Genomic DNA, 11667 nt, shown 5'->3' with positions numbered 1-11667 from the left:
GCGCGAGAGAGAGCGAGCGCGCGCGCGCGAGAGAGCGCGCGAGAGAGAGCGCGCGCGAGAGAGCGCGCGCGAGAGAGAGCGCGCAAGAAAGAGAGCGCGCGAGAGAGAGCGCGCGAGAAAGAGAGCGCGCGAGAAAGAGAGCGCGCGAGAAAGAGAGCGCGCGAGAAAGAGAGCGCGCGAGAAAGAGAGCGCGCGCGAGAAAGAGAGCGCGCGCGAGAAAGAGAGAGCGCGCGAGAAAGAGAGAGCGCGCGAGAAAGAGAGAGCGCGCGAGAAAGAGAGCGCGCGAGAAAGAGCGCGCGAGAAAGAGAGAGCGCGCGAGAAAGAGAGAGCGCGCGAGAAAGAGAGAGCGCAAGAGAGAGAGAGAGCGCAAGAGAGAGAGAGAGCGCAAGAGAGAGAGAGCGCAAGAGAGAGAGAGCGCAAGAGAGAGAGAGCGCAAGAGAGAGAGCGCGAGAGAGAGAGCGCGAGTGCGAGAGCGCGCGAGAGAGAGAAAGCGTGAGAGAGAGCGAGCGCGCGCGCGAGAGAGAGAGCGCGCGAGAGAGAGAGAGAGCGTGAGAGAGAGAGCGTGAGAGAGAGAGAGAGCACGAGAGAGAGAGAGCGCGAGAGAGAGCGCGCGAGAGAGAGAGAGCGCAAGAGAGAGAGAGAGCGCAAGAGAGAGAGAGAGCGCAAGAGAGAGAGAGAGCGCGAGAGAGAGCGCGCGAGAGAGAGCGCGCGAGAGAGAGTGCGAGAGAGAGAGCGCGAGAGAGAGAGCGCGAGAGAGAGAGCGCGAGAGAGAGAGCGCGAGAGAGAGAGCGAGAGAGAGAGAGCGCGAGAGAGAGAGAGCGCGAGAGAGAGAGAGCGCGAGAGAGCGCGAGAGAGAGAGAGCGCGAGAGAGAGCGAGCGCGCGCGCGAGAGAGAGAGCGCGCGAGAGAGAGAGAGAGCGTGAGAGAGAGAGAGAGCGTGAGAGAGAGAGAGAGCACGCGAGAGAGAGAGCGCGAGAGAGAGCGCGCGAGAGAGAGAGAGCGCAAGAGAGAGAGAGAGCGCAAGAGAGAGAGAGAGCGCAAGAGAGAGAGAGAGCGCAAGAGAGAGAGAGAGCGCAAGAGAGAGAGCGCAAGAGAGAGAGAGAGCGCAAGTGCGAGAGCGTGAGAGAGAGAGCGCGAGTGCGAGAGCGCGCGAGAGAGAGAGAGCGCGAGCGCAAGCGCGGGCACGAGAGAGCGCGCACCTGAGAGAGAGCGCGAGCGCGCCTGAGAGAGAGCGCGAGCGCGCCTGAGAGCGCAAGTGCATGAGAGATCGAGCGCGTGCGCGCGAGAGAGCGAGCGCGTGCGCGCGAGAGAGAGAGCGCGCGTGCGCGCGAGAGAGAGAGCGCGCGTGCGCGCGAGAGAGAGAGCGCGCGTGCGCGCGAGAGAGAGAGCGCGAGAGAGAGCGCGCGAGAGAGAGAGCGCGCGAGAGCGCGCGAGAGAGAGCGCGCGAGAGAGAGAGCGCGAGAGAGAGAGCGCGAGAGAGAGAGCGCGAGAGAGAGAGCGCGAGAGAGAGAGCGCGAGAGAGAGAGCGCGAGAGAGAGCGAGCGCGCGCGCGAGAGAGAGCGCGAGAGAGAGAGCGCGCGCGAGAAAGAGAGAGCGCGCGAGAAAGAGAGAGCGCGCGAGAAAGAGAGAGCGCGCGAGAAAGAGAGAGCGCGCGAGAAAGAGAGAGCGCGCGAGAAAGAGAGAGCGCGCGAGAAAGAGAGAGCGCGCGAGAAAGAGAGAGCGCGCGAGAAAGAGAGAGCGCGCGAGAAAGAGAGAGCGCGCGAGAAAGAGAGAGCGCGCGAGAAAGAGAGAGCGCGCGAGAAAGAGAGCGCGCGAGAAAGAGAGAGCGCGCGAGAAAGAGAGAGCGCGCGAGAAAGAGAGAGCGCGCGAGAAAGAGAGCGCGCGAGAAAGAGAGCGCGCGAGAAAGAGAGAGCGCGAGAAAGAGAGAGCGCGAGAAAGAGAGAGCGCGAGAAAGAGAGAGCGCGAGAAAGAGAGAGCGCGAGAAAGAGAGAGCACGAGAAAGAGAGCGCGCGCGAGAAAGAGAGAGCGCGCGAGAAAGAGAGAGCGCGCGAGAAAGAGAGAGCGCGCGAGAAAGAGAGAGCGCAAGAGAGAGAGAGAGCGCAAGAGAGAGAGAGAGCGCAAGAGAGAGAGAGAGCACAAGAGAGAGAGAGCGCAAGAGAGAGAGCGCGAGAGAGAGCGCGAGAGAGAGCGCGAGTGCGAGAGCGCGCGAGAGAGAGAAAGCGCGAGCGCAAGCACGCGCACGAGAGAGCGCGCACCTGAGAGCGCGAGCGCGCCTGAGAGAGAGTGCGAGCGCGCCTGAGAGCGCAAGTGCATGAGAGATCGAGAGTGCGCGCGAGAGAGAGATCGAGAGTGCGCGCGAGAGAGAGATCGAGAGTGCGCGCGAGAGAGAGATCGAGAGTGCGCGCGAGAGAGAGATCGAGAGTGCGCGCGAGAGAGAGATCGAGAGTGCGCGCGAGAGAGAGATCGAGAGTGCGCGCGAGAGAGAGATCGAGAGTGCGCGCGAGAGAGAGATCGAGAGTGCGCGCGAGAGAGAGATCGAGAGTGCGCGCGAGAGAGAGATCGAGAGTGCGCGCGAGAGAGAGATCGAGAGTGCGCGCGAGAGAGAGATCGAGAGTGCGCGCGAGAGAGAGATCGCGTGCGCGCGAGAGAGAGAGCGCGTGCGCGCGAGAGAGAGAGCGCGTGCGCGCGAGAGAGAGAGCGCGTGCGCGCGAGAGAGAGAGCGCGTGCGCGCGAGAGAGAGAGCGCGTGCGCGCGAGAGAGAGAGAGCGCGTGCGCGCGCGAGAGAGCGCGAGAGAGAGAGCACGAGCGCGCGCACGAGAGAGCGCGAGCGCGCCTGAGAGTGCAAGTGCATGAGAGATCGAGAGAGTGCGCATGAGAGAGAGAGTGCGCATGAGAGAGAGAGAGTGCGCATGAGAGAGAGAGAGTGCGCATGAGAGAGAGAGAGTGCGCATGAGAGAGAGAGAGTGCGCATGAGAGAGAGAGAGTGCGCATGAGAGAGAGAGAGAGAGTGCGCATGAGAGAGAGAGAGAGAGTGCGCATGAGAGAGAGAGAGAGAGGAGTGCGCATGAGAGAGGGAGAGAGAGAGTGCGCATGAGAGAGAGAGAGAGAGAGAGAGTGCGCATGAGAGAGAGAGAGAGAGTGCGCATGAGAGAGAGAGAGAGAGAGAGTGCGCATGAGAGAGAGAGAGAGAGAGAGAGTGCGCATGAGAGAGAGAGAGAGAGAGAGAGTGCGCATGAGAGAGAGAGAGTGCGCATGAGAGAGAGAGAGAGAGTGCGCATGAGAGAGAGAGAGAGAGAGTGCGCATGAGAGAGAGAGAGAGAGAGTGCGCATGAGAGAGAGAGAGAGTGCGCATGAGAGAGAGAGTGCACATGAGAGAGAGAGTGCACATGAGAGAGAGTGCGCATGAGAGAGAGTGCGCATGAGAGAGAGAGAGTGCGCATGAGAGTGCGCATGAGAGAGAGCGCGAGCGCGCATGAGAGAAAGAGCGCGAGCGCGCATGAGAGAGAGAGTGCGTATGAGAGAGAGAGAGTGCGTATGAGAGAGAGAGAGTGCGCATGAGAGAGAGAGAGAGAGAGAGAGCGCATGAGAGAGAGAGTGCGCATGAGAGAGAGAGAGAGAGAGAGAGTGCGCATGAGAGAGAGAGAGAGAGAGTGCGCATGAGAGAGAGAGAGAGAGAGAGTGCGCATGAGAGAGAGTGCGCATGAGAGAGAGTGCGCATGAGAGAGAGAGAGAGTGCGCATGAGAGAGAGAGAGAGAGAGAGTGCGCATGAGAGAGAGAGAGAGAGAGAGAGTGCGCATGAGAGAGAGAGAGAGTGCGCATGAGAGAGAGAGTGCACATGAGAGAGAGTGCGCATGAGAGAGAGAGAGAGTGCGCATGAGAGTGCGCATGAGAGAGAGCGCGAGCGCGCATGAGAGAGAGCGCGAGCGCGCATGAGAGAGAGAGAGAGAGAGAGAGAGTGCGCATGAGAGAGAGAGAGAGAGAGAGAGTGCGCATGAGAGAGAGAGTGCGCATGAGAGAGAGCGCGAGCATGCCTGAGAGAGAGCGCGAGCGCGCCTGAGAGATCGAGAAAGTGCGCCTGAGAGATCGAGAGAGTGCGCCTGAGAGATCGAGAAAGTGCGCCTGAGAGATCGAGAGAGTGCGCCTGAGAGATCGAGAGAGTGCGCCTGAGAGATCGAGAGAGTGCGCCTGAGAGATCGAGAGAGTGCGCCTGAGAGATCGAGAGAGTGCGCCTGAGAGATCGAGAGAGTGCGCATGAGAGAGAGAGAGAGTGCGCATGAGAGAGAGAGAGTGCACCTGAGAGAGAGAGAGAGTGCGCATGAGAGAGAGTGTGCGCATGAGAGAGAGAGAGAGTGCGCATGAGAGAGAGAGAGAGTGCGCATGAGAGAGAGAGAGTGCGCATGAGAGAGAGAGTGCGCATGAGAGAGAGAGTGCGCATGAGAGAGAGAGTGCGCATGAGAGAGAGAGTGCGCATGAGAGAGAGAGTGCGCATGAGAGAGAGAGAGTGCGCATGAGAGAGAGAGAGAGAGTGCGCATGAGAGAGAGAGAGTGCACATGAGAGAGAGAGAGAGAGAGTGCGCATGAGAGAGAATGTGTGCGTGTGCGAGACTGTGTGCGTGTGCAAGAGTGTGTGCGTGTGCAAGAGTGTGTGCGTGTGCAAGAGTGTGTGCGTGTGAAAGAGCGTGTGCGTGTGTGTGAAAGAGTGTGTGCGTGTGTGTGAAAGAGTGTGTGCGTGTGTGTTTGAGAGAGAATGTGTGCGTTTGTGTGTGAGAGAGATTGCATGAGGATTGTGTGTCCGGCTCACTCCTAGTCTCAGAATTCTCACTCACCTTCATCACCACACACCAACAACTATTCACACCAACTCACACAGTGAGTGCTGTTGGGGTGAACTGAACACACACACACTCCAATGGTCATCTTTATTAATTACTTTTTTTTTTAATTATCAATTTATTCCTTTGACATAACTTGTTGAGCAAAAATAAAGCAGTTTCTTTTTCTCATACATGAATTTCAAAAAAAGGTTGAGTATCTTTCTGAAATTTGCTCATCTGCCCCTTGAGTGAGGCAAAACTGGAAATATGGGTCCCCCACGCAAAAAGACTGGAAATGTGGGTCCCCCATGCAAAAAGACTGGAAAAACCTGCTGCAGGTCTTTGCAACTTGAAACAAGCAGAGAACAGACCAGATATTTGTGGAATCACAATATTTGTGGAATCACAGGAACAGCCAAAGAAATCAACCAGCAACTAACCTGTGAATAGTTGATCCCTTTATATAGCACTGGAAGGGCTGTCCCTCCTGCTACTTAACATGTATTAGCTATGTGAGGTTGAGAGAGGGAGGGGTTGGCTGGAGAGTTTAGCTCCAAAAAGACTGTCAAATCAGCATTGTACACTGATGGACGTCGAGAGTTATATTTCCAGCAGATGTCAACTGTGAGTCTGCCGACATCTTCACCAAAGTAGCATGACTCACAGCAGAGTATGTGCGTGCACATTGGATGTCACTTCGGTTATCAAACTGCACCCACAATCCTCAAACAACAGGTGGTATAGAGCCTGATTTTGCTGCAGACTTGTCTCTCTCTACCCAGTCTCCTCCTTTCACACACATTACCCCAATTGAACGTAATACACACCGTCGCAGATTAAACTGATGTCACTTTGCTTCTTTCCCTCACCCTTCCCCAAACAGGTAGTGCAGTGATCTAACCTTTCTAAGTTCATTAACTATAAAGCTGCAGTTTCAGTCCGGTCAACATACCAGCACCCCTCCCCGCCAAAGCATGACTGTATGACTGAACATTAAAACATTTCACAAATTATCAAAGCTCACCATTGTCAATCATCCGTTGCTTGGTAAGAATCATCAACAACCGGTCAACTTCAAACACTCCCACCCCAGGCGTGATAACCACAGACATCTGGCCGGTGCGATCAAAGTTTCGGTTTATGTAATGCTTGTCAAACACTAAAGGAGGAAAGATAATATTTTATAAAAGCACCCAAAAAATCTTTGTAAGAGACTGAACCCAATATATGCCCACACATTAAGTTGGTTTCACCTCAATTGCTTCTTTGAGCGTGGCAGTAGGTGGCTCAATGGGCTAGCGCACTACGTCCCGGGAGCCAAGTTCAAAATCCAATTGAAAATTCAGTCTGGGTCCATGAGACAAGGAGAAATTTCTTCACTAATAGGATTGTGAATCTTTAGATTTCTCTACTGTAGAGGGTTATGGATGCTTCATCGTTGAATATATTTAAGGCTGGAATAGACAGATTATTGGTCTCTTGGAAAATCAAGGGATAAGGGGAGTGGGTGATCATATTGAATGGCAGAGGAAGCTCAAGGGGCTGAACTCTTGCTCCTATTTCTTATATTCTTATGTTCCTATTTATTCAAGCATGTGCATAGGCACAGAGCCAAGCAACCACCTTGTCATGGCTAGATGGAGTTCTTTAAGCTTCAAGTTTAATCAGCGGACATCCCTCAACAATGAGTCACTGTTTGGACTGTACCACAGCAGCAGCCTGGATGGTCAAGGTGACTCCACCGATGTTAGGTGGCTGCACGGAGGTTGGGCCAGTCAGTTAGCGGTTTACAAGGGTTCACTGTCGTCATGGGAGATCAAAGTCAGGTGGACGAGCAGTAGAGTTGGTGATGAGAGAGCAGTTTTCTGGTGGATGCTTTCACTTGCCAAATCTTCTGCCGTAGTTCCTCAGCTGTTACTCCTCGGCGTGGTGGGTTTATCCATATGAGGTGGTGTGATGGAAGGCATACTGCTGGTGGGTTGAGCAGGTTCTTCAATAACAGCAGGCTTGGGTTGGAACAGACCTTCTCCAGTAGCTTGCCTGTTGCAATTACCCTCCTGATGTGTTAGGAGGAGGGTAATGTTAAACAGGCTGGGAGCCAGGGGAGTTGGTTAAAGAGTACTTGTGATGATACACGTTGTTGAGTTGCTCATCATTAAGTTTGGTACCATACTGGTGCACAGTATTCTGTAGTTGGGTACTTGAAGGCAAGAGCAGAGGTCCTTCGGGTCTTGCCCTGTGATCCCCATGATGTGCCAGCAAGTTTACTGAGGGGGCTGTTTCGGGATTTTATTCAGTTTCCTATGTACATAAAATGGTCTCTGTCAGCCAGCTGCAAAGAGCCCAGATTATAGGGGCCTAATTAATCTCAGCCAATTCTGGAGGTCCACAAATGGACAGAAGTGATCACTTTAGTCAGACCGAGTTGTTGTGTTATTGGGCAGCTCTTTTCACAGGAGCACATTGGATAGAGAAAAAACTGCTAAGCTTTCAGTACTGGTCCTTTCCCACCTTTTCCTCATGTCGAAGACCTGAGCTGGATCACAAGTCCAACTTCTCTCCATTACTCTGACTGTTGGTCTGTCTAAGGCCAGTTCTCCAGACACGCAGCCCGCGGTCTCTGAAAGTACTAAAATTAACTTCTGAAACTGTGTCTTCATCATACACAAGAAGAGGAAAAGAAGCAGAAAAAGAAAAGAAATGAAAAGAGAATGGATATAAATAAAAGCAAAAGTGAAGATTATGCCTGTGAGAAACTGGAAAATAACAAAGAATAAATAAAACGCCAAGTAGTGGGATATAGATAGGATAAGTAAGTGGGAAAAATTTGGCAGATAGAGTGTAATGTGGGAAAATGTGAACTTGTCCACTTTGGCAGGAAGAATAGGAAACAATGTTTTGTAAATGAAGAGAGATTGCAGACCTTGGTGGGACAGAGAGATCTGGGTGTCCTCATACATGAATCACAAAATGTTAGTATGCAGGTACAGTAAGTGATTAGGAAGGCAAATTAAATATTGGCATTTGGTGCAATGTGAATGGGATATAAAAGTAGGGAAGTTTTAACCCAGCTGTACAGGGCCTTGGTGAGACCATATCTGGAGTTTTGTGTACAATTTTGATCTCCTTATTTAAAAAAGGATATAATTACATTCACAGATCAAAGAAGATTCGCTTGACTCATTCCTGGGATAAAGGGCTTGTCTTATGAAGAAAAATTGGACAGGTTGGGAGTGTATCCATTAGAGTTCTGAAGAATGAGAGGTGATCTTATTGAAACATATAAAGATCCTGAAGGGGCTTGATCAGGCAGCTACCAACAGGATGTTTCCTCTTGTTGGAGAGACTAGAACCAGGGGACAGAGTTTAAGAATAAGAGATCTCCCTCTTAATATGGAGATGAGGAGAAATTTTTTCTCTGAGGGTCTTTGGAATTTTCTTCCCCAGAAAGTAGTGGAGGTCACTGAATTTACTCAAGACTGAGTTAGATAGATTTTGATAGACAAGGGAGTCAAAGGTTATGGGGGGACAGACAAATAATGAGGTTGAGACCAAAACCAGATCAGCCATGGTCTTAACAAGTGGTGCAGCAGGTTTGAAGGGCCGAATGGTCTATCCTACCCTAAGTCCCATGTTCCGATATGTTCCTAAGGTAAAACAAAATGCTCTGAATTGGAGGGATGGCGGTTACACGAAACCTCTGCCCAGCACAAGCTCATGTGATCTGGTTGTCATGGGGAAAGAAACCTATTGAAAATCAAGTGACAGTTTTCACAAATAAAAACAGAAATGCTGGAAAAGCTCAGCAGGTCTGGTAACATCTGCGGAGAGAGAAACAGAGTTAACATTTCATGTCTGTATGACTCTTCTTCAGAGCGGCTATATAAAGATGTAACGGCAGTTTTCACACCTTGACACAGAAAAAGGGGCAGCTGCTTGTTGGAGACAGAAACTTACAGTGACAGACAAAAGCAGCCCTTGCTGCAAAGAGAAGGGTGAACTGCTTTTTGGGTTAACAACTAAGCAGAATGCTTGGAAAAGTTGGTTTTCTGTTCGAAAGGAAGGGGTAAGGACTGACAGAACTTAAGGAGATTTAAGGAACAAGAAGTCTTTGAGGTAGGCCTTGCTGCTGAAAATTGGCTCTGGAATACTCAGACTGAGTGTAACAAATTTTGAAGAACATTGGAAGATTCAACTGGGCGTGGCAGGGAGAAGTGAGCCTGTTGGAAACTTGGGATTTAATCTTGCATTGCTACCCATCTGCCAGAATTGCAGTGCATAGCAAAAGGAGGCATAGGAAGTCTCTTGATTACATTAATCAGTAAATATGAAAGTACCTTTTCTTTAGTTTGGTGAATTATATGGCTATTAAGTAATGTTTGATCTATGATTTGAATTTGTTTGTGACAGTAAAAATCTTAAAATGTGAAATCTTGTCCTTTGGCTATCTCTGTTGTTCGTTGGGAAATTCATCTCTTTCTTAAAGCATTATTGGCCACTATGGCAATCCTGACAATTTGAACAAAGAATTTGATCAGTTTCCTACCGCTGCAAACTTATCTCTTATCCAGACTCTAATTCTACCTACAGAATAAAATAAGAGCACAAGAAATAGGAGCAGAAGTAGACCATACGGCCCCTCAAGTTTACTCCATCATTCAATTATTGAAACTCAACCTCAAATTGACACTCCTGTCGTTGTCACCAATTACCTTAAAATCAGTTAGACCTGTTTCCAAAATCTTGACTCTTCCGGATAAAGGCCAAGTAAGCACATTGGTAAATGTAACAGTGCTGTATAGTGTCAGGATATAAACTGCTTTATCTTCTCAGAAAATACTAAGTATCCTGCACACTGCTTCTTAATGATCATACATGACAACTGGAACACTCAAAACTGTGTGGGAGGAGCAGCAGAATAGTCAATTACAAGTGATAGCTCTTTCCTTTCCCAGTGCATTAAGTTCCTATGTAGATTACGGCTCAAGAAGTTTGTCAGATCTTGGTTGCTATCATCACAAATGGGCAAGAATATTTTTTTTTCATGGGATGTGGGCTTTGCTGGCTGGGCCACGATTTATTGCCCATTCCTAGTTGCCCCTGAGAAGGTGGTAGTGAGCTGCCTTTTTGAACCGCTGCAGTCCATGTGATGTAGGTAAACTCATAGTGCTGTTAGGAAGAGAGTTTCAGGATTTTAACCCAGCGACGGTGAAGGAACGGTGATATAATTCCAAGTCAGGATGGTGAGTGACTTGGAGGGGAACTTGCAGGTGGTGGTGTTCCCATCTATCTGCTGCCTTTGTCCTTCTACATGGTAATGGTCATGGGTTTGGAAGGTACTAAGGAGCCTTGGCGAATTCCTGCAGTGCGTCTTGTAGATGGTACACACTGCTGCCACTGTGCATCGGTGGTGGAGGGAGTGAATGTTTGTGGATGTGGTGCCAATATTGTTTTCTTCCCAATTCATATTGAGTACAGCTCCATAGGTAACAGCAGCCCACTTGTACCTTACTTATGTGAGCTTTGACAGAGAGGGTGGGAAGGCAATTTAACACCAAGGATCTGGGGAAAATGGTAGGAGTAACATCTGTGCCCAAACCTGCTCCTTCTACTTCTTCCTCTGGAAAGCACTCAACAGCGATCAGGGATAAGGTTACTGACTCATTTCTCCCTCATCAGCCCAGGGTCATTGAAATCAATTGTGGTGAGTAACTACTGCCCTGGCTGTGATCAGCCAATTGTGAAGACTGAGATGTGAACTGGGCCTTCCTGGTCTTTCTGGATTAGAGCCACAGCTGTCAGCGTCACTAGGACAACCAAGTCAACTTCACGCTTCAATCCCCTAAACACAAATCAAATGGCACACGGGTACATACCATTAAACGATAGATTGATGGCTTCCAAATAGTTTCCTTGGGCCGCTGTAGAATTCTGTCCACGTGGAAACCCATCTGGGGAAGGAAGAAAAGCAGCAGCACAGTTTGTACAACAGCAAAGCTTTCAATATGTTACAATCCCATCAGTGACCATTCACTCTGCAGTAATAGCCGGCTGTTATATAGTCTAAATCTTTTGATACTGATGTTAACAACATAAATCATACATGCAGCGATAGGGGAGAAACCTGACTTTACTTTTAACTGGGAGCATGGAAGAGTAATGATTTCTGAGATGTCAAGTGAAGAGAGCTGACCTGTTGTTCTGGATGCAGCAAGATAAAGCAGAAGAGGTGGATATCGCTGGCAGCTCCTAGACCACAGCACCACTGGTCACAGCTCAGATAACACCAAGGAGAGCAGAACCCGCCATCTCTTTCAGGCTCGCAAGGAGAACAAAGTTCTCAAAGTACATGCTAAAAACAACAATACCCTGTCCAAACTTTGAACAGGACAATTTCTACAAAACAGGGAAAGTCTTTTCTATGCCTGCTAGCTGAACGCCATCTCCTCATCCCCTTCTACAAACACTGATGTCTTGCTGGGCTAAGGTTTCACATATCCAAGTTGCACTCCGATATCTCACTCAAATGGCAATAGCTCACGTGTGAAGTTAGACAGTGATTATCAGCAAATGTTTTGACTGCAGGGGAACGATTTTGGTTCAGTCTGAAGTACTCCTGATTCTGTCAGAATGTCATGGGTTTAAGCCACCCTACTCCAGAGATTCAAACATAATCTAGGCTGATGCTGCATTGCGATACTGAGGGAGCAATGCACTGCCGGATGTTCCATCTTTTGGAGGAGACTTTAAACCCTCTAAAAGGTTGTTACCCCTATTTTGCTGAAGGGCTGGGGAGTTCTTCTTGGTAACCTTGCTGATATTTATCCATCAACGAATGTCACGAAACATATTA

The 11667-nt window shown here is 50.1% G+C and overlaps 1 protein-coding gene across 5 annotated transcripts in view; it reads right to left on the bottom strand.

Annotated features, from left to right (window-relative positions):
- The window catches only part of depdc5 (DEP domain containing 5, GATOR1 subcomplex subunit), a 197980-nt gene that overhangs the window by 152733 nt on the left and 33580 nt on the right, over positions 1–11667 (bottom strand). For all 5 annotated transcript variants that reach the window (XM_041202862.1, XM_041202864.1, XM_041202860.1 and 2 more), the window contains exons 13-14: positions 10691–10765; positions 5839–5973 (exon numbers count right to left, since the gene is read on the bottom strand). In XM_041202862.1, the coding sequence (XP_041058796.1) occupies positions 5839–5973; positions 10691–10765 (210 nt within the window). The remainder of the gene's footprint in view (positions 1–5838; positions 5974–10690; positions 10766–11667) is intronic.

The sequence above is a fragment of the Carcharodon carcharias genome, chromosome 13 (genome assembly GCF_017639515.1).
Source record: "Carcharodon carcharias isolate sCarCar2 chromosome 13, sCarCar2.pri, whole genome shotgun sequence".
NCBI lineage: Eukaryota > Metazoa > Chordata > Chondrichthyes > Lamniformes > Lamnidae > Carcharodon > Carcharodon carcharias.
This window is presented reverse-complemented; position numbering and strand designations above follow the sequence as displayed.